This window comes from Bos indicus, chromosome 22, assembly GCF_029378745.1.
Source record: "Bos indicus isolate NIAB-ARS_2022 breed Sahiwal x Tharparkar chromosome 22, NIAB-ARS_B.indTharparkar_mat_pri_1.0, whole genome shotgun sequence".
NCBI lineage: Eukaryota > Metazoa > Chordata > Mammalia > Artiodactyla > Bovidae > Bos > Bos indicus.
The window spans coordinates 52,006,638-52,026,610 of NC_091781.1; the positions used below are offsets into that span (position 1 = coordinate 52,006,638).

Here is a 19,973-nt window from a genome sequence, read left to right on the forward strand (position 1 = left end):
TGTAACTAGTTCTTCCTGCACTACTGCCTTTCTAAATTGGCACAGATGAAAGAGTCATGGCAGCCACCAGTTCTTGAACACATGCTTGCCTGCAGCCTGGCCCATTGCATTCATGACAGCACATGGGGAGCCAAGGAGCATGGCAGGGTAGTGGCTGCTCTTCCCTGGGGTGTTCTTGATTGTGATCAAGGAGGACACCTGTGACTGCAGGGTGTCTCCCCTAGGGACCTTAGCACCTACAGTCGTCTCTGTTTCCACCAGGGATTGGTTCTGGACCCCAGTGGGGGATGCATGAATATCCATAGATGTTCACGTCTCTTAAAGAAAATGATACTGAACAGTGAATACAGTCGGCCCTCCATACCCACAGATGCTGATCCCATGGATACGGTGGAACAGAGGGCCAAGTGTATTTTAGGGAGATTGCCTAAAAATCTAGGATGTGAGTGCAGTGTAAGCTCTGCCTTCCCCTTGGGCTTTTAATAGTAAATGAGGCGCTCTTGAGTATTCATGCCTCACGGATCTGGAGTGAGCCGCCTGCATTGGGGAAGCCTTTTTATGTGTCTCTGTGTGTGAAAAACGGAGAGAAAAGGACAAGTTGGTTTAAGTAACCTGTATCATTTCCTCATTAATAGTGTAAGAATTTTTAGAAGTGCCCCCCCAAAATCGGAGTAGGAATTGATCTGATCTGATGAGAACTCAGGGATGATAGAGATGTTTTAGTAATAAAACTAGAATATTTTGCATCAATGAATAAAATACTGGTTGTTCAATGAGATTTCCAAGCAAAGCATTAAGCCCTTGACTTTCAGGCCCCCACGTTAGATCCACTTACACAACCCTCCCTGTGGGAAGTAGTGCTCAAGAAAGGATTACAGCCACTCACTACTTCCTAGCCTCTTCTCTCCCCCCAACTCAGAGCCCCACACTGAAAAGGGAACTGAACCAGCTCATCACGGCAGCCAAGTTTTTATTATCTGCGGTGCCTTTGGTCCTGCTCGCATCATGTGATAACAAGGCTGCCGTGCCGCTTTCCGGAGTGGCAGGTTATCCCCACAAAGAGAACAGTGAGGGCACAGTCTTCAACAAAGAGCATCTGTGGGTCTCCCCCCTCCCGGAAGCTGCCGCCGAGGAGCAATCTCCGGGGAGCCCTGGCTTCCCCTCACTTGGCCCTCATGGTTATTTCCGTTCTCTGGGGGACTCGCCAGAGGGTGTGTTGTGGGTGGTTAGAAACAGCAAGGAAATGTGCTTATGGTTGGAAATTCATGGGTTCCCTTTCGTTGTTTTGTGTTCTTTTGCCCACCTGCCTCTCCCATCCCAGAGAATAAATATGAAGTCCTTAGATGATACTCTGTTGAGTGTGGTATCTGTAACACTTTAGTATAAGATCTAATAAACCTGATAGTGAGAGGGGTTTTTCCACTAGGCAAAGCCTAATTTTAGCAAACCTTTCCATTTTTCAGGCTTCAGATGCCTACTGCTTTAAAAAAAAAAAAAAAAAGCTCGTATGTAGGTCAGACTCCCACCAGTTTATGCTTTGATGCTGCTGTTCTGAAGCCACATCTCTCTCTCACCTCCCTCTCTACTGGAAAAGGAAGCACCTGAGATTTTTTTTTCCACTTAATAAAAATACATGCCCACATCCTTTATTTTGTTTGATAAGGCCTGCTCCTATTCATTTTGGATATCTGTGGACCAGACTTCTTAATGTTTAGTAAAAATAAAATGAAATGCTTTCCCATCTTGTCATCCATTTAAAAATGATGAGACCTATATCAAAACCCAGAAAAGCCAAGGACATTTAGATCTCAAAAGGACAGGGGTTGACTTTATAAGAAGTTGGTTTTTGGCTTCTCCTCAGTCCTCTTAAACTCTACCCCTCTTCAAATTTTGTCCTTAGAAATCGGCTTTTCCAAGGAAAGGAATACCCTTCTAAGGCAGGATGATGTACAGGAAAAGACAATGCACCTTGGGGTCAGACAGCTCAGTCCCTTGTTCTTATGACTTGGGACCAGATTCCATTGCCTCTCTGAGACTTCATTTCCTTAATTATAGTCTGGGCCCTCTCTTTCAGTCTTTCTGACAACCTGAAAGATTCCGTGAGGTCACTGTCATTGCCTGCAAGCGACAGGCCCCAACTCAGAGCAGCATTCTGTCTCCTCGCTATCTGTTCTCTAAATCCACTGCCCTGGGCACGCCAGCGCCTCCGGATGGCACGGAGACGTTGCCTCACTCATAGTGCTCCTTGCTTTCCTGAGAAATGTCTGTCTGTGCAAAGTCCCACAAGCAGAAATAGACCGTTGTTCCTCTAGTCCTTCCTCTGTTGCCTCCTCTCCCCAAGGAGCCACTGTCTTCTCATACCTTAAATACCAGTACTCCGGTGGCTTTTTGGCTCCGTTTATGACAGGAGGATGGAAGAACACTGTTCTACAGAAAGCTTCAGGATTTATTGCAAAAGAAAGGGTTTGTTGTTTTGTTTTGTTTTCCAGCTGTTGGGTTTGTAGTTTGGTCTTAAAAGCCTAGAGCTCCCCTGGCCCAGCTTGTTGTTAAACAGATTTAGGGTAGTAGGGGAATCGGCCACTGCCTCTGAGCAGGTGGCTTGGAAGCAGTGCCGATGGACCTGACAGCAGAGCTTGCAGCTTATCCCAGTGTTGTTTTAGTAGATGTCACCTTGTGAAAGTTGAAAATGTTAGTTGCTCAGTCGTGTTCAACTTTTTGCGACCCCATGGACTGTAGCCCACGAGGCTCCTCTGTCCGTGGGATTCTCCAGGCAAGAATGCTGGAGTGGGTAAGCGTTCCTTTCTCCGGAGGATCTTCCCGACCCAGGGATCAAACCCGTGTCTCCTGCGTTCCAGGCAGATTCTTTACCATCTGAGCCACAAGGGAAGCCTATGCGTCTGTGTTAATGTGCCACTGATTCCCCTCTTTCCAAGACTCCAACACTCTCCAAGTGTTTAGTGCAGCAGGGTTTCCATCATACAGTCTACTGGAAGACGGATGCTTCAGACTTTCATCCTCAGAGTGCTCTGTGTTATGGGTACCATCTCTGGAGCCAGAGCCCCTAGGTCAGAGCCAGGCTCCCTTACTTATACGCTTCATGACATTGGATGAGCTACTCAGTCTTTGTCTTCCCCTTTCATAAACATGGTAACTCATAGCAACAGAAATGTAGGGGTTTCACATTTCTGGGAGCTAAGGGAGCAAGGTCATGCTTCCCTCCAGGAGCTTTCAGGGAGATCTGTTCCTTGCCTCTTCCACTTCTGCTTGCTGATAGCTTTCCCTGGATTATGGCCACACCTTTCTTTACTCCATCTTTATCTTCCTTCTTCTCCCTGTGTCTTTTCCTCCGTGTGTCCCTTATAAGGACACTCAGCATTGGATGTAGGGCCCACCAAGATAATCTAGGATGATCGCAAGATCCTCAGCTAAAATCTGCAAAGATGCTTTTTCCAAATACAGTTAACATTTACAGGTTCCAGGTGTTAGAATGTGTGTGTATGTGTTTGGAGGCCACCATCCCACCCACTGCAAGGTGCTAGCAAGTTTATTTGTTAGAATTATATATTGCAGGAAGCAGAGCAGTCTCTTTATTGTTGATACAGTGAAGAAGAAAACATGGTGCTTGGAATTAAAGTTTATATCATTTTTTTTTTAATGCTGACTGGTACCTGAAGTCCTTTCACATGACCTGTTGGATTTGAGCATGGAATAGTATGGTAAATAATTAGATTTAGAATCAAAAGACTTGGATCTGATTCCTCTTTAAAGTTTGAAGACTGTAAAGAAATCTCTTAACTTTTTCTGAGCGTCTGTCTAACTTGAGAATGTTTGTTCTTCCTTTCATAAGGCAGAGCCGCAGACATAGTAAGACATCATAGCAAACCGTTTCCCTGATCGTACAGAGAACTGGATGTTAGAGTACAGCATATATTTAACATTGCTCTTTCTAATAATCTCAGGAAACTGAGGCTTGGGTCATCCTAAACAGCTTGTCCAGAACCACTCATCTAGGTCAGCGTGAAGTGGAGATCGCACTGTTCAGTTTGCAGTCTCATTCATCTATGCTTTCCCTGTTGAGAATGGTATTGTAGGGGCTTCCCTGATAGCTCAGTTAGTCAAGCATCCACCTGCAATGCAGGAGACCCCAGTTTGATTCCTGGGTTGGGAAGATCCGCTGGAGAAGGGATAGGCTACCCACTCCAGTATTCTTGGACTTCCCTTGTGGCTCAGCTGGTAAAGAATCTGCCTGCAATGTGGGAGACTTGGGTTCAATCCCTGGGTTGGGACAATCACCTGGAGAAGGGAAAGGCTACCCACTCCAATATTCTGGCCTGGAGAATTCCATGATCTGTATAGTCCATGGGGTCACAGAGTCAGACGTGACTGAACAACTTTCACCAGTGCTTTCCCCTTTGAGAGTGTTACTGGGTGGCTTACTGACGGGTGTGCTCACTGGTCAGCCAGGAGTTTGGGCAGCCCATACCTTGCTCAAGATATCACAGTAGAAAACTCTGTTGTGCTGCTGTAGATAAGAATGGTTAAGACTGAGCAGTTGTGTGTCCGTTCACTTAGCATACACCTGGTCTGTGCTCTTCCTTCTTTCTTTCTCCCTTACTCAGTCTGACCTTTTTGTAAAGGCATTCTTCAGTGCTCTAATACCAGTTTTCCAGAGAGAGAGATCTGAGAAGGGCTGGCAAAATGTTCTTCCTAACTTGCTCAAAGGCCTCTTGTCCAGGTTGAACTGGGTAGAAGAGGGCAGTCTGTACCCATTGACAAGCATGAGCTGTATTATTTGCTCTAGTGAACAGCTTCCATTCATCACAGCAAGTCCATTAAAAGGGTTCTTTCATCTCCAGGTTGGGATTTTGTAGGTCTGGATTCAAACTAGGCCTCCTGTCCCCAACAACAGCAAAGATATCTCTCCTCTCCCTGCTCACCACCTGAAATACCATTAGAGAATCAGTAGAGACTTGAGGGTTTCCTAGGTGGCTCAGCGGTAAAGAATCCACCTACCAAGCAGGAGACAAAAGTTCAATCCCTTGGTCTGAAAGATCCCCTGGAGAAGAAGATGGCAACTCACTTCAGTATTCTTGCCTCAGAAATCCCATGGACGAGGAACCTGGTGGGCTGCAATCCATGGGGTTGCAAAGAGTCAGACAAGACTGAGCGACTCTACGACAACAACAGTAAGGAGATCCAGAGAGTGGGAAACAAAGCCTTGTGTTTAGTAATGACCTCGCACGTGTGTGGTAAGAAGGAAACTGGGAGAGTTCCAGAGGACTGACCCTAATTCTCAGAAGAATAAGGCTCTGTGTGTGCTGCTTACTGTCCATTGGAAGCTTTGAGGGTTCTGTGCCTTCCCTTCACTCCATCTCATCGTTCCACTGGAATGGCAGCCAGTCATGCACCTCCTGACCCCAGAGCCCTTCCCCATTCTCTGCATTGCACATGCCAGTCAGATGCCAGACTCCCATTTTTTCTCCTTCTCAACTTCACACTTGCCTCCTTTGTCTTCCTCGTTCTCTCATCCGTCTCCAGGATGCCTGTAGGGTGCTGTTCCCAGCTCTTTTCTATTCAACCTGCCCTCATTCAGCCCCTACTTCTGTGCAAAAGCTCTTCTCCTCAGTTCTAGACTGAGACTCCTCTGCATTCCTTCTTTAAAAAAAATTTTTTTTTATTTATTTAAGGCTGTGCTGGGTCTTCATTGCTGTGCGTGGGCTTTCTCTAGTTGCGGCTCGTGGGAGTTACTCTCTAGTTGTGGTGCATGGGCTTCTCTTTGGGGTGGGCTTTTCTGTTGCTGAGCACGGGCTCTAAGGTACAAGAGCTTCAGAAGTTGTTACTCCCGAGCTCTAGAGCACAGGCTCAGTAGTTGTGGATCACAGGCTTAGTTGCTCCAGGGCATGTGGGGTCTTCCTGGACCAGGGATCAAACCCATGGCTCCTTCATTGGCAGGCAGATTATTTACCACTGAGCCACCTAGGGCACCTCTCCCCATCCCTCCTTATCACTTTTCATCACACAGAAAATCAGGCGCTTCTCCAGAAGCCTTTAGCCAGGCCCCTGTAGCCTTACTGGCCACATCTCTCACCTTGTTCTGTGTGCATGACTCATCCGACCCCTTGTGCCTTGATTCGTGTAGACAGACCAAGCATGGACAGCTGAGCTCTAACCTGGGCATTGTTTTTAAATAATCTTTTGAGCTTATTACTCCTACATGTAATGCAGGTGGTAGATAGTAAGGTGATGTAGTTATCTCAGAGGGGATGGCGAGTATAGTCTCCTGTTACCCTGTTCCTAATTCTCCTCCTTCAGTTTGTATACACATCATCCAAAATCCTAAATTGTCCACAGATTGGTCTTAATTAGCCACAAGGTATCAAGTTCGTTCACTTGCTCCTTCCATAGTTTTCCCTTGGTTTCCCTGCCTACCCTTCATGTGTCCTCATCCCTTGTATGGCTTGTAGGGTGCTTGGCCTTTGTGGCTTTCATCTCTGTGTCATCCTGTCCACGGATAGACTTCAGCACTGCCTAAATCTGTCCTCGCCCTGTGGCCCAGGCCCCCAGCAGCTTTAATGACATGTTCAGTGGTGTGAGGGTGGCAGTCATGTCAGCCCAGCAGCTACTCTTGCTTTCTCTGAGGGGATTTGATCAACTCATTCTCCAGCATGTGGAGAAGACCTCTGGGGCTCTTCTGCACTTCCTCGGAATTGCATAAGAGAGCAGGGGGGCCCCAGAGCCCCAGACTTGCTCTCCTGTTTATTCTGGGGCATAAGGCCGATGTATTATGTTTTTTAAAAAGTAATCTTGGGATTTTCTTGGGGGACCAGTGGTTAAGACTCCATGCTCCTAGTGCAGGGAGCCAGGTTGAATCCCTGGTCAGGTTACTAGATCCCACATGCGGCGACTAAGACCCAGTGTAGCCACATGAATCAATATTTTTAAAAATTAAAAAAAAGCAAACGTCCTCCAGAGACAATGGACCACCTCTCTTCTTGCCTCTTACATTTCACTGAGATTCTCTTTGTGGACACCCTGTAGTAAAAGGCTCCTCTCTCTGAGTCCTGGCTCAGGGAACAGACACTGGAAATAGATGGTGTGAGGCTTAAAGCTTTGTCTTTGTTAAGACAGGCCATTCTCTAAGCACTGCGAAAGAGCTCTTGAGCTGTCTCCTCTCCTGCTCTACCTGTGTTAGTTGCCAGTTAGCTATCTGGTAGTGTGTGTTCGTGCTAAGTTGTCTCAGTCATGTCTGATTCTTTGTGGCCCCATGGACTGCAGCATGCCAGGCTCCTCTCTCCTCCTCTACCCCTAGCGTTCACTCAGATTCATGTCCATTGAGTCAGTGATGCTATCTAACCATCTCATCCTCTGCTGCCCGCTTCTCTTTTTGCCTTCAATCTTTCCCAGCATCAAGGTCTTTTCCGATGAGTCAGCTCTTCCCATCAGGCAGCCAAAGTATTGGAGCTTCAACTTCAGCATCACTCCTTCCATTTAATCTTCAGGGTTGATTTCCTTTAGGATTTTGACTGGTTTGATCTTTTTGCATTCCAAAGAACTCTCAAGAGCCTTCTCCAGGACCACAGTTGGAAAGCATCAATTCTTTGACACTCTGCCTTCTTTTGATCCAACTCTCGTATCCATTCATGACTGCTGGAAAAATCATAGCTCTGTCTATACACACATTTGTTGACAGTTATACCTCTGCGTTTTAATATGTTGTCTCTCTTTGTTATAGCTTTCTTTCCAAGGAGCAAGTGTCTTTTTAGTTTGTTTGTAGTTTAGCCAGTCCTGGCTTTTCTTTTTGAAATTGAAATTAAAAGGCAGGATTGGCTAATCACAACCAAATCTGGTCTATCTCCTATGTTTGTAGGGGCCATAAGATAAGAATGGTTTTTGCAGTTTAAGTAGTTGGAGAAAACTCAAAAATGTTTATGTCACATGAAAATTATGTGAAATTCACATTTCAGAGTCCATAAGGATGTATTATAATACACGTCACCTATTTGTTATGGCTTCCCTGTTGGCTCAGTGGTAAAACAAATCCACTTGCCAATGCAGGAGACATGAGTTTGGGAAGATCCTGTATCAGGAAGATCCCTTGGAGGATGAAATGGCAACCCACTCCATTGTTCTTGCTTGGAGAGTCCCATGGACAGAGGAGCCTGGCGGGCTACAGTCCATGGGTCACAAATGAGTTGGACAGTGACTACACAACAGCAAAACTTATTTGTTGCATATTCTCTGTCTTCATGCTATAATAGCCAAGTTGAAAAGTTGTGACAGAGGCCATATGACCTGTGAAGTCCAAATGTTTACTGTCTGGTTCTTTTCAGGAAAAGTGTGCTGAAGGTCCTGAAGGTTCAGTGTGAGCCTGAACACAGGAGGTGTTGCACTGTCCTTGTGACCAGTGTCTCCCGTCTTTCGTATCAAAGCAGTAGGAAGAGATGAAGGAGTTGTCTGTCTCTCATGTCCCTCCCCCACCATGGTTCTCCAGGGCCAGTGCTTCATGGCTGGGGGCAGGGGGAGAGATTTGTTTTTGTGAAAAGAACTTGAGACTTCCAATTAGAATCCCCTTTTAATGGTGATTTCATGGTAGTGACCAATCCCCTTTCAGGCATACCTTCTCAGATAGCCTGTGCGTGAAGCTCAGTCTGGACTGAGCTTCAGTTCTTAGACTGTGCACTGACTTGCTGGTAAGCCCTCCATTCCCTGTGGTCCGTGCTTGGTATTTCGTGTCCTCAGGAAGATATTTGACAATCCATTGTTCACCCAAACTCACCAGAGTGAATGCTTTCTTTAAGGATTTTTTTTGGTAATAGCGTCTTACAGTTACCTGCCTATACCAGGGTTTAAGGTAGTCGTTGACTCCACAGACCTGCCCCATCATCCCTCCATGCCCCCGACCCCACCCCAAATTAAAAGCTAGTCAGATTATTCCAGATTATTGTTCTATTGATCTTTCAAATCCTTTTGGAGGGTTAGATATCTGTCTGTATTTAGCAGTCTCGGGCAGTGAGTTGATTCCTGTCTTCCTTACCTTAGTGCTCTGAATCTCCTCCACAGGTCAGATACCAGGCCCAGGTTCCATGATGCCTGGGCAGCCCATGCCAGGCCGCATGATGCCCACCGTTGCAGCCAGCATCCACCCCCCTGGGAGTGGCCCCACCCCTCCTGGTATGCCTCCAATCCCAGGAAACATCTTAGGACCCCGGGTACCCCTCACGGCACCTAACGGCATGTGTAAGTACCCAGTTGGGGGAGGCATTACCCTCGGGACTTCTGGGGAGAGCTGTACTCAAGGGAGGCAAGCACCATTTGTTCCCTATGGGGTGTGACAGATCCATGGACAGCATGGCCTGTGAGGGGGGCTTCTAAAAGGCTGGGCTTTGCTCATTGCGCTTCAGCATCCCTGGTGGACAGGTGCCCAGGTGGCGAGCGCAGAGTGCTCCTCGTTAGTCGGGATGCTATGCCACAGCCTTCGTGGATGCGTTCCTGACACCAAGGGCTCTGGCGAGGCCAAGGACACGCCTCACCCATGCCTGTTTGAGCCTATCTAATTTGAATCTGAGTAGATACACAGAACTACTGGTAGTTATTTTCTCTACAGGAGCCTTTTATGGATTCAGGATTTAAAAGAGGTAGGTGTAAAGAAAAGAATAGGGTCTGGTTTAGGGCAGGAATAATAATAAGTTTTTGTCCAATATATTGGTAGTGGCTGCTTAGACTTAGAAAGGAGTATTCAGGGCTGTGTTGAGAAGGACTTTGAAGTCTTAGCAGGCCCCATGGAGCGGGCACATATGCTTCTGAACAGTGTCTGTGGCAGTGTGTGCAAAACCAGCTCAGTTTCGCCATGGAGCCCTTGTTCTTCTCCAACTTTGGCCTCCAAAGGGGTGCATCAGAGCCCGGCCTGCCCTCTGACTCCTGTGGACCATGGTAATGATTCCAAAATGCAGCTGATCGTGGCCATGTACCCCGCCACATGTGTGATCCCAGGTCCTTTTAGAGGAGGACCTGGGTCCTCATGAGGTGGAGTCAACCCCTGTTTGTTTATAATAATACAGCTTATAATAAAATGATAATGTATTTATAATACAAAAACATAAAGTAGTAATAATGTATTTATAATACAATACAGAGAGCTAGGATGCAGAGGCATTCCTGGCCTCCAGGAGCTTTAGTTGGGAAAATAAAACATGAACAAGTGGATAGAAGTGTAGGATTTACCATAAGTTATACAAGGCTATGAAGTGACTTGAGCTCACTGTAGTTTTCTGGGAGACTTCCTGGGTCCAGGAGACAAGTGCCATCAACACAGGTGCGTCTCCCTTCTCACTGGACCCCCAGGGACGAGGACAGAGTTAGGTGCACAGAAGAAAGACAGCAGTTGAGCCAGGTCAGTACAGGATCACAGGTGAGAAACGAGGGACTTCCTTGGTGGTCCAGTGGCTAATATTGCGCTCCCAGTGCATGGGGCCCGGGTTTGATCCCTGGTCAGGGAACTAGATATCCCACATGCTGCAACTAATGATCCTGAGTGCTGCAACTAACACCCGGTACAACCAAATAAATTAAGATATTTTTTTAAAAAAAGAAAAGCGATATTTGTTAAGTCAAGGATCAGAGATCATAGTCTAGTGTGTACCTCTTTTCCTAGCCTTGCTGCCCCACAGGCAATGTAAAAATGTGCTGGCTGACTTGGAGGGTTGACCATGCTGCATCTCTGTTGCAGACATAATGTCATTGGTCTTTACCACTGTCCTGTCCTGCTGATAACACCTGATTTGCATACACGATTCCATCCTAAAGGGCCCTGGGTGCAGTACCTTGAGGGTGTTGAATGTTTGAGGTGCTCCCCATCACTTCCTGCCCCAGATGAATTTCAGGGATCCTGAGCTGCTGATTTGGCTTCAGGGCACTGGGCAGGCCTTATCAGGCGAGTCACTTCCCTCTTCAGGCCTTACTTTGCTCCCCTGAAAGATGACACCAGGGAGTAAATCGGTGGGCTTAAAAATGCTTTGAAGAGCCTTAGCAACTGGGTGGACACCTCCTGAGGGGAAGGTTGGATGAATTAGCTGGTAAACAATGAGGTGCTTTAATTGTGTGTTTCCTTCGTTTTCATCCCTGGCAAAATCTAGAAGTTTTTAAAACCCTGGATTGAATCATCTCTATGGTTGCTTTGTACACTCAAGCAGCCAAAGTAGAAATAGGAAAGAGCTCCTTTCCTAATTGTTCCCTTCAGGACCTGACCTAGTTTTGGCCAAAAATCCAGAGACTACAGTTCAGGAGTTGTGGGGCCTCCTCAGACTGTCCAGCTTGTTGGCTGCTGCAAGTCAATCTCGGTGACCCTGGTGGAGACAGTTCATAAGAGCCAGCAGTTTCTGATAGGCAGTGTTGTGCCCAGCTAGGCTAGGCACTCTGAGAGAAAGAAAAGAAGACACAGAACTTGCCTAGGAAGGAACTTATCATTTAACTGAAGAGACAGAATTAGCAGTGAGAAGCATTAAGATAATGATAAAATCAAAATATAATTAATTTATGCAAAGGTCTGGAGGAATCTTGGAAGGAGCGGGCCTTGAAGGAGAGTGGGGCGGACTCAGACACCTCCCCACCCCCGAGCCGCGTGGATCAGGGGAGCCACACGAGCGGTGACGTGGAGGTTCAGATGCGCCCCATGTAGCCCACAGCGGCAGCCGTGCCTCACAGGCTGTAAAGAAACTTCCTTTGTAAGTCCTGTTTCTCTGCGTGGGCTCTTGCCCAGGCCTCTTGTGTTCCCAGCAATGACAAGTTTCTTTTGGATGTGTTTGCAGATCCCCCTCCGCCGCAGCAGCAGCCACCACCTCCAGCACCTGCGGACGGAGGCCCTCCGCCTCCTGCTCCTGGCCCACCAGCCTCTGCTGCGCCCTAGCCCGAAAGACACAGGGGACATCCGCGCCCAGCACCCCCAGCTGGAGTGGGGATGACAAGACTTGTGTTCCTCCGCTTCCTTGGGTTTCTTTCAGGAGTTTTCTTCTCACAGCCCCAAGCACGCACCCTGAATTGTCCCCATTCCTCTTGCCACCCCCCTCCGTACTCTGACACCTGCTGTGTTAGGTCCTCCTCCAGCACAGGGGGAGGGGGAAGCCTGTGGTGCCAGTGTGCCCTGGTCACCCTGAAATACCTGGCGTCTCCCTGACCTGCGGTGGGGTATGCTGACAGTGTATCTGCAGGTCCTGTCAACGTTAGTGCTCTATGTCTGTATCAGTTTTTGCTCTCCTGCAATTTTGTTCTGTTTTTGCTTTGTCTTACGCTTGTATGGATAATACTTTATAATCATTATCACTTTTTTTTTTTTTTTCCTTTTGGTCATTATTGCTTTAAAGGAGAGCATCCTAAGTTAATAGGAACCAAAAAATAGTGATGGGCAGAGGGGATAGCCAGAGGGGACAAACCTTAAGGCATTGTAAGTGACCTTATTTCTGCTTATCTGAGCTAAGAATGGTGCTGATGGTGAAGTTTCATGAGACTTTTGCCACACATGGACGCACCAAAATTAAAAGAGATGGGGAAAAGGGATCCCCCCCACTCCTGCTGATGTTATCCTTAGTGAGGACCATGAGAGCCTCCAGCCTGCCTGGCAGAACACCCCCTTTCATCCCTGGTAGGGGAGAGCACAAGCTTTAGAAGAGATCCACTCCTTGCCCGGGCCCACTGGTTCTGGTTTTCTATGCAGACGGTTTGTTTGATTGCTAGGGGAGGGGGTGGGCATTTTGTTTTTCCCAAAAGTGTAAGCAGTGTAAGCTTTGAGGGCTGCGATTTGGGAGGCATTCCTGAGTCCCCTAGACTAACCAGGAAAGTTTTGGGGGTCTTGGGCAATGGTCATCCAGTGAATCTAGCCCACTGTTCACTGCTTTGTGTGCATTCTTTTTCTCCCTCTTTACAAGAAAGAAAAAACTTAAAAAAAAAAGTAGATAGTGCTGAGTTTAGCTCATGGACTTGGTTAGGTTGGCTGGGGTTACAGGTCCCCAAACTACCTCTTGCAGTAGTCAGGGTGAGTGGGATTTAGTGAAGCGGTACTTTAGGTTTGGGGTGGGATTGGAGAATTGGGGCAAGACCAACAGCCTCTCATACCTTCTCCCTTCCCCGTCTGAGATCTCACATTCCATCTATTACATGGTTGGTTGTCGAGGAGATGCTGTGGGTACCAGGGAACTCACTTGGCAATCAAAGCATCATGATTTGAGGGTGGGGTGCTCGGGCTGGGAGAGTGGAGTGCCATTCCAGAGGAAGAGCCACAAAAATGCCTTAATATGAGCCCATTTCTACCCCTGCTGATGAGTGACTTGAGAGTTCTTGGTTTTCTCTTCTTGTCTTTCTTCCCTCTCCTCTATCCTTCCATGGGTGGGGAAACGGTGTTTTGGGTCGAGCTTGGTTTCCGAAGCACCTGGCCCCTTCACATTCTCAAGTGGCAGTTTCCTTTAGAATGCAAAGTGGAACATCTTTTGGATATCTTTTCTATATATTCTATAAAGCTTTACATGTGTGAGGGTGTGGGAAGGTGTTTATAAAACACCTTAGAACCTTTTTCCTTAATATCAGAAAGCAAAAAAAAAAAAAAATCAAACCACAATTAAGATTTGCCTTTCAAACCCTCAGGTGTTACCTCTAAGCAGGTGGCCCTGGTCACCATCAGAGTACTGGAACCAAGGAGACCTTGTTCCTTTAGTGAGTTTATTCCAGGCGCTTGGAGTGAAAATGAGCTTGCTCCTACTGGAGTTTAATTCCATTGCTTTTGACTCCAGAAAGATCCCAGTGCCTTTTGACAATGGCCAGGGTTTTCTGTATTTTCCCGCCAGTTTTTCCCAAAGGAAACTCATTCCAAATACCTTTTCCACTGAGGTCTTTAAAGGAAAATGGAATTCTGGTTCATACTGTGGTCTCTTGCAACCTCAGGTCTTTAATGTGATCACTTTCAAATTTAAAAGATCCAGGTGGAAATATTTTAACTATGCTGGTAATAATTCTACAGAATACCTGAATTCTTAACACTGTTGTGTTTCAGTATAAGTGGTGACTTTTTCTTTTTATGTCTTTGATCTGGTTTTGTTCCTGTAATACAGCCACCCGATTTTGTGAGGGGGGGAATAATACGTGGTTTTTGTACAAAAATGTTTCTCAGTGTGTTATTTCGGAAAAGTGAAGGGAGGGAGTTGGGGAGACTGGAAGAAATTGATCAAGAAGGCCTAATCTCCCTCTTTTTCAGTGAATAAATGGAACATCATTTCTGGATTCTAGTCCCATTCTCTGCGTTCGTATACCAGTTTCTTCATGTGTCCTAGGAGGAATCTCAATATTCAGCCTCACCTCGTCTTGGTCATTAGTTAAAGTTCAGTGGCTTGAGTTTCCTGACTGACTGACCACCTTCTCACCTTCACGGGGCTTAAGGAATGTATGGTTGAATGTGCCTGGCACGCTGTTGGTTTCTGTGGTCAAACTGAAGAGAGATGAATGGATGTTCTTCAGGAAGGGTGGCCAGCATGCTGGCACCCCCAGCAGAGAAGTAGTTCTGCCTGGTGCACAAGAGAGTGTTGGTCAGGTCACAGTTTAGACATCCCCGTGTGAGAGGCAGGCACTGAGGTCTGATGCTGTGAACTTCGGCACATTCTCATGGCCAGCCCTCGGGCACCCACAGGTACAGGCCCTGCACAAAAAACAGAAACAGTGCTTTCAACCTGCTTGCGAACCCAACAAAGCAAAAGAAGCAGATTCTTTGTCTCCCAGGAAGTGGACACTTGGTCCTTCATGAAAGTATGTTAGCCGACTGTGCTGTGCTTTCTGACTAATTCGACCCTTCCCTCCAATGAAGAGTTCTGGAACCAGCTGGGTCTCACAGGACTCATCCACTCCTCTCAGGGGGTGATGAGGGACGTTAATCCTTGATTCAGATGAAAGACTGGTCTATCAACCTGAGTGTGAATTCTTTTTAGAACACACCAAGACTTGTACATTTAACCAAGTTTCCACAGGTTCCTCAAATCCTTTCTGTGGAATAACCCCACCCCACGCCCAAATGCAATTGAGAACAGTTTTTCCAACTTGGGTGCAGACCAGGAACATCTATAACTTTGTTAACATACAAGCTTCTGGGCCCCATCCTCAAAGCTGCTGATTCAGCAGGTCTGTCTGGGGTCCGTTCAGAAATTCTGCCTTTTTAACAGATTCTCAGGGAACTCTGATGGGTCTTGGGACCACCCTTTGAGGATTGCTGGTTAAGAAAGTTGTATGATCGAGCAAGCTCTTCTGCAGTTTCTTACAGTCACTCTGTGAGTCCATTAGTCTCATAAACATTTGAGAGCCTATTGTGTAGCAGGCACTAGGACCTGCATACAATCATGAATAAGGTAAGGCACTCCAGGCCACTTAATGTTTTTGTAGGAAAAAAACGGGGGATAATGTATATGGTCTGGGGAATACCAGATGGTCAAGAGGTTCTATAGTGCCAGGTGTCCACGAAGCAAAAAGGAACGGTATAATAATCAGTTGTTTCTTGGGGGATAATGTACATAGTCTGTGAATTAAATGTTCTTCATGGTTTGTGTCCTTCAAGGTTTGGTAAACTGAGGGTCGACCTTCAGTTCCCAGAGGGTGACTAAAAGGGTAGAAGAAGAGAGAGTCCGAAGAATCAGCCAAAACAAAGTTTACTGAGTTAATCATAGCTACCTCTCTCTTGGGCTACCCTTCCCTACTCCAGCTTTCAGGGGACACCAGCCGCAGAGAACCTTGTATGGCCCCCCATCTTGCTCCTGGCTCGCCCTGCAGAACTGGAGCCATCTTTACTCCTTTCTGCCTCCAGAGGCCTTTCCAGGCCCTTACAAACCCATGTGGATCAGCCAGGTACCTGATTGCTGCCAGCCACCTTATACCACCACATACTCTTAGGGTACAGCCTTTGTGGGTCTCAGCAGAATCACCATGCCTAATACAGTACAGTGACACCACTGTCGGGCGGTCCCCAAGGGCTTTGGAAGTGGGCAGAGCTCCTGATTTCTTTGGTTTGTTGTCACTGACAGTGATGGATCTCCCATGGCCATCCAAGTTGACTGGCATTCCTTGTTCCAGGTACCCTGCAGGAGCTGTGGGGTTCTCTAGCAGCACTTAGGTTGCCTGCTGAGGCAGCAGGACTTTTCTCAGGCAAGCCTGGCTGCTCCACGTCAGAGGCTGTGTTGGCATGTGCAGTGTGCCTTTCTCCCAACTGATTTGGCTTTGAGGTAATGCAGTTCAGGGGCCTTTCCAATTTGATGGCAGCCCCACTTCCAAACAGGATGACCACCTCCAAGTTGTAATGTCTTTTTCTAAGATGAGAGCACTTGTGCAAGTTGAGAATGTCAAGCTTCCGGTAGTGAGGAGGTGGTGGTCAGCACAAAGAACTCAGACCCCTGCCTCTTGGCTCTGCATCTTCCTGGTAATGGTGCAAGAAGGATCATTCCCAGCAGTTTATCACCAAAAATGTCACAGAGCTGACTACCTGTAGCCCAGAACTAGGTGTGTCTACTCTGTATGCTGGAGAGCAAGAGAGAGGCCATGCTAGATGTCCCTTTCTGGCTGATCAGGACATGAGTCTGGACGGCAGTGTTATACCCTGTTAAGAAAACAGTATCAACTCTTTTTAAAAATTCAGCTTTGTTTCCTTTAAGTTTTGGCCATGCAGTGTAGCATGTGGGATCTTATTTCCCCGACCAGGGATTGAACCTGTGATCCCTGCATTGGAAGCACAGAGTGTTAACCACTGGACCACCAGGGAAGACCCCATAGCATCAACTCTTAAACACCCAGTGGGGCAGGGGGAGAGGCTGCGGTTCCATTCTGCCAAGTGAGGCCCTACCTCTGCATCCTGATTACTCTTCTGAAATTAAGAAGCAAGAATGAAAAGTCTCCATAATAAAATGGAAAGATTTGAAATCAAAATGTTAGTACAAGTCCTGGTCTTAGCAGTTCATTAGCATGATCTCAGTGTCCATTTGCAAGCATGTAAAGTGACCAGTAGAACAGTAGTATGGTTGTGAAGAGTAAGACAAATTAGAGCACTTGGAAAACTAAAACCTCAGGAAAATGTTAATGGTTACTACTGAGGACTTAAAGCCAGGATCTGTGCTGCTTCCTGTTCAGACTGAAATATGCCCTAGCCACAGCAACAGGAGCAGCTATGCCCTGGAGAGCAGCCCCCTGGCTTTGCCCAGGGGCCTTCTATGCACAGAGTGGCAGGCTATATCCATGGCAGTGGGCCTCGTGCCTTCCTTGGTTCTGCCAAACCCAATGGGAACTTGAGAGGCATGCAGAAGCCATAGCCTAAAACATCCCTGATGCCCAAGTCCAGGAGACTTGAATGTGGGGACACGGAGTGTAAGCTCTAGATAGTAGTCTATTTACCTTTCTTTCACTTTCCAATTTCTACATATTCTCCCTTCTCTTTTTTAGCCTACCCTCACACTGTGCCCAGAAAAACAGAACCACATTCATTTGACACTCAATGGTTACTACTTTCATGTATATGAGACAGGATACTGACTCTCTCAAGGTCACTGCCTTGATGAGGTTCTGGCTTATGGAGGTATCACCTAACCAGGTGTGCTGTGCTTAGTTCTGAAATTGCTGGTGAGATCTAGGGAGGATCAGAATGAAACTGATAATAGTTAATATAAAATCCCCAAATGAAGACAGTAGTAATAGAATCTTGTCTCCAGAGAAGGGAGGAAGGTCACTGAGGAAGGAGATATTTCATATTTTATACCATATGCTTGTTTTACATAAATCAAAAATTGAATCTAAAAGGATATATTTAAGTGTTAACAGAATATATGACAGAAATATAAACTGGAGTAGGTAGAGCTTTAACAGAGGGGTGTGGAAAGAGCCCCCACCCAGACCTTTCTTGTGAAAAACAGGAGTAATTGTCATGCTCTAGGCACCAAAGTACTCTTGCCTGGAAAATCCCATGGATGGAGGAGCCTGGTAGGCTGCAGTCCATGAGGTCGCTAAGAGTTGGACACAACTGAGCAACTTCACTTTGATTTTTCACATTCATGCATTGGAGAAGGAAATGACAACCCACTCCAGTATTCTTGCCTGGAGAATCCCAGAGACGGGGGAGCCTGGTAGGCTGCCATCTATGGGGTCGCACAGAGTCAGACATGACTGAAGCGACTTAGCAGCAGCAGCAGCAGGCACCAAAGGACCCATCTGTGAGGCCGCCTTTCTACAAAGACTGGCCTCAGGAAGGAGGAGGTGGGCATGTCCACCAAGGTCCTTCACATTGACAACCCTACTCAAGACTCAAGGAGACACACAAAGCAACACACAAGGCCTTGGATGTAAGGCCGAAAAACATGCAGAGAAAAGCTACAGGAAAGAAGAGGTGGTGTTGGCAGGTCCATTAGTACCTTTGTGGCTACAGGCAAGTACAAACCTCTGCCTGGCCCTCTGCTCAGAGAAAGTTGTATCTCAAAGTGGTATATACCGTCCCCAGAGGCATTATGAAGCCATGAAAAGAGCTTTGGCACATCAGCCCCTTCTAGACCCACAGTTCTATGGTGGGACTAAGATGGTTGCCATTCGTTCATTTATGCCTCCTACCCACCTTAAGCAGCTGCGCTTGGTGCTGCCTGTGCAAGTGTCTTGCAGTCTAGTAGGGAATTATTGTAGACAGACAATGAGATCAGGGCAAAAGTATCTACTGGGTCAGACAGAAGGCTTCCTGGATGGGAAGGTTATGGGAACTGAGCTTTCTGGGTTAAAGGATTTGCCAGGTAAATGGGGAGAGGAGGGACCAACCAGGACGAGCAAGTAGACCTAGTTCCAGTGAAAGAAACAGGCTTTGAATCAAGGCAACCCCATCCAGAGACATGTACTAGTGACAGTTCTTGGTCAGTTATGTGGGTCCCAAGTGACAGAAATGGGAGTGTCTCAAATACCAGAGTTCCCACATCTCCGGCAGTGACCTTGAATATCATTAGGGTTAAGAGATCAAAAGGCAGACAGTCGGTTTGGTGGACAAAGTAGGTGACTAGGCAGCAATTCCCACCACCAAGCAGGGATCTGGAGATGAGTGGCTCTGTACTGCAGAGTGACCTTAGGACAGGACCCACAGACTGCAACCCCTGGCCTGGCAGAGGCTGTTTCCCTAGACTCTGATCTAGTCTCTTAGGGATAGGTAGCTCAGCTGGTAAAGAATTTGCCTGCGATGCAGGAGACCCCGGTTCGATGATTTCTGAGTCGGGAAGATCCCCTGGAGAAGGGATAGGCTACCCACTCCAGTCTTCCTGGGCTTCCCTGGTGGCTCAAATAGTAAAGAATCCGCCTGCAATGCGGGATCGATCCCTGGGTTGGGAAGATCCCCTAGAGGAGGACATGGCAAACTCACTCCAGTATTCTTGCCCAGAGAATCTCCATGGAGAGGAGCCTGGCGGGCTACAGTCCATTGGGGTCGCAAAGAGTCAGACGCGACTGAGAGACCAAGCGCCGGGACTACCCACCAACCTGAGCTTTGGTGGCCCGGGAAGAATCGGGGGCGATGTATCTTGGAGAGGGAACAAGGAACCGGGATTACAGGCCGCACCCTAGGCTGCCTTGAGGAGGGAAATTCTTGCCCCCTGCCCCCAGGATGCGTTCCAGCGGGCCTGGCTGTGCGAGGTCTGGGGCTTTGGCTGCAGACGGATTAGGTCTGATCCGATTAGAGCCTGGGAGGTCCACTTCGCCCCCTTGCCTGGCACTGTCAGCGCCCGCCCCGCCCTCTTGGGTTCTCGGGGACCTCCCGGAGACCCTTCGCCCTGAACACCGGGTTGGTGCGGAAATCCGAGAAGCTCCGTGTGCCCTGGGTTCGGCTCACTGGCACAGCGCGGGCTGGGGCTTGCGCCCCCTGCGGCCCTTCCGAGCCCCGCCCCGAGCCTGCGGGTGTCTGGGCGCCCCGCTCTGTGCTCGCCGCTTGGCGGGTGGGTTCCTCGCGG

General features: G+C 47.6%; 1 protein-coding gene across 1 annotated transcript in view; it reads left to right on the forward strand.

Annotated features, from left to right (window-relative positions):
• SMARCC1 (SWI/SNF related BAF chromatin remodeling complex subunit C1) overlaps positions 1–14,262 on the forward strand; it is a 125,561-nt gene extending 111,299 nt beyond the window's left edge. Inside the window, exons 27-28 of the mRNA XM_070776781.1 lie at positions 9,061–9,237; positions 11,805–14,262. Of these exons, the coding sequence (XP_070632882.1) occupies positions 9,061–9,237; positions 11,805–11,902 (275 nt within the window). The 3' untranslated portion in view covers positions 11,903–14,262. The remainder of the gene's footprint in view (positions 1–9,060; positions 9,238–11,804) is intronic.
• Positions 14,263–19,973: the final 5,711 nt, after the last annotated feature.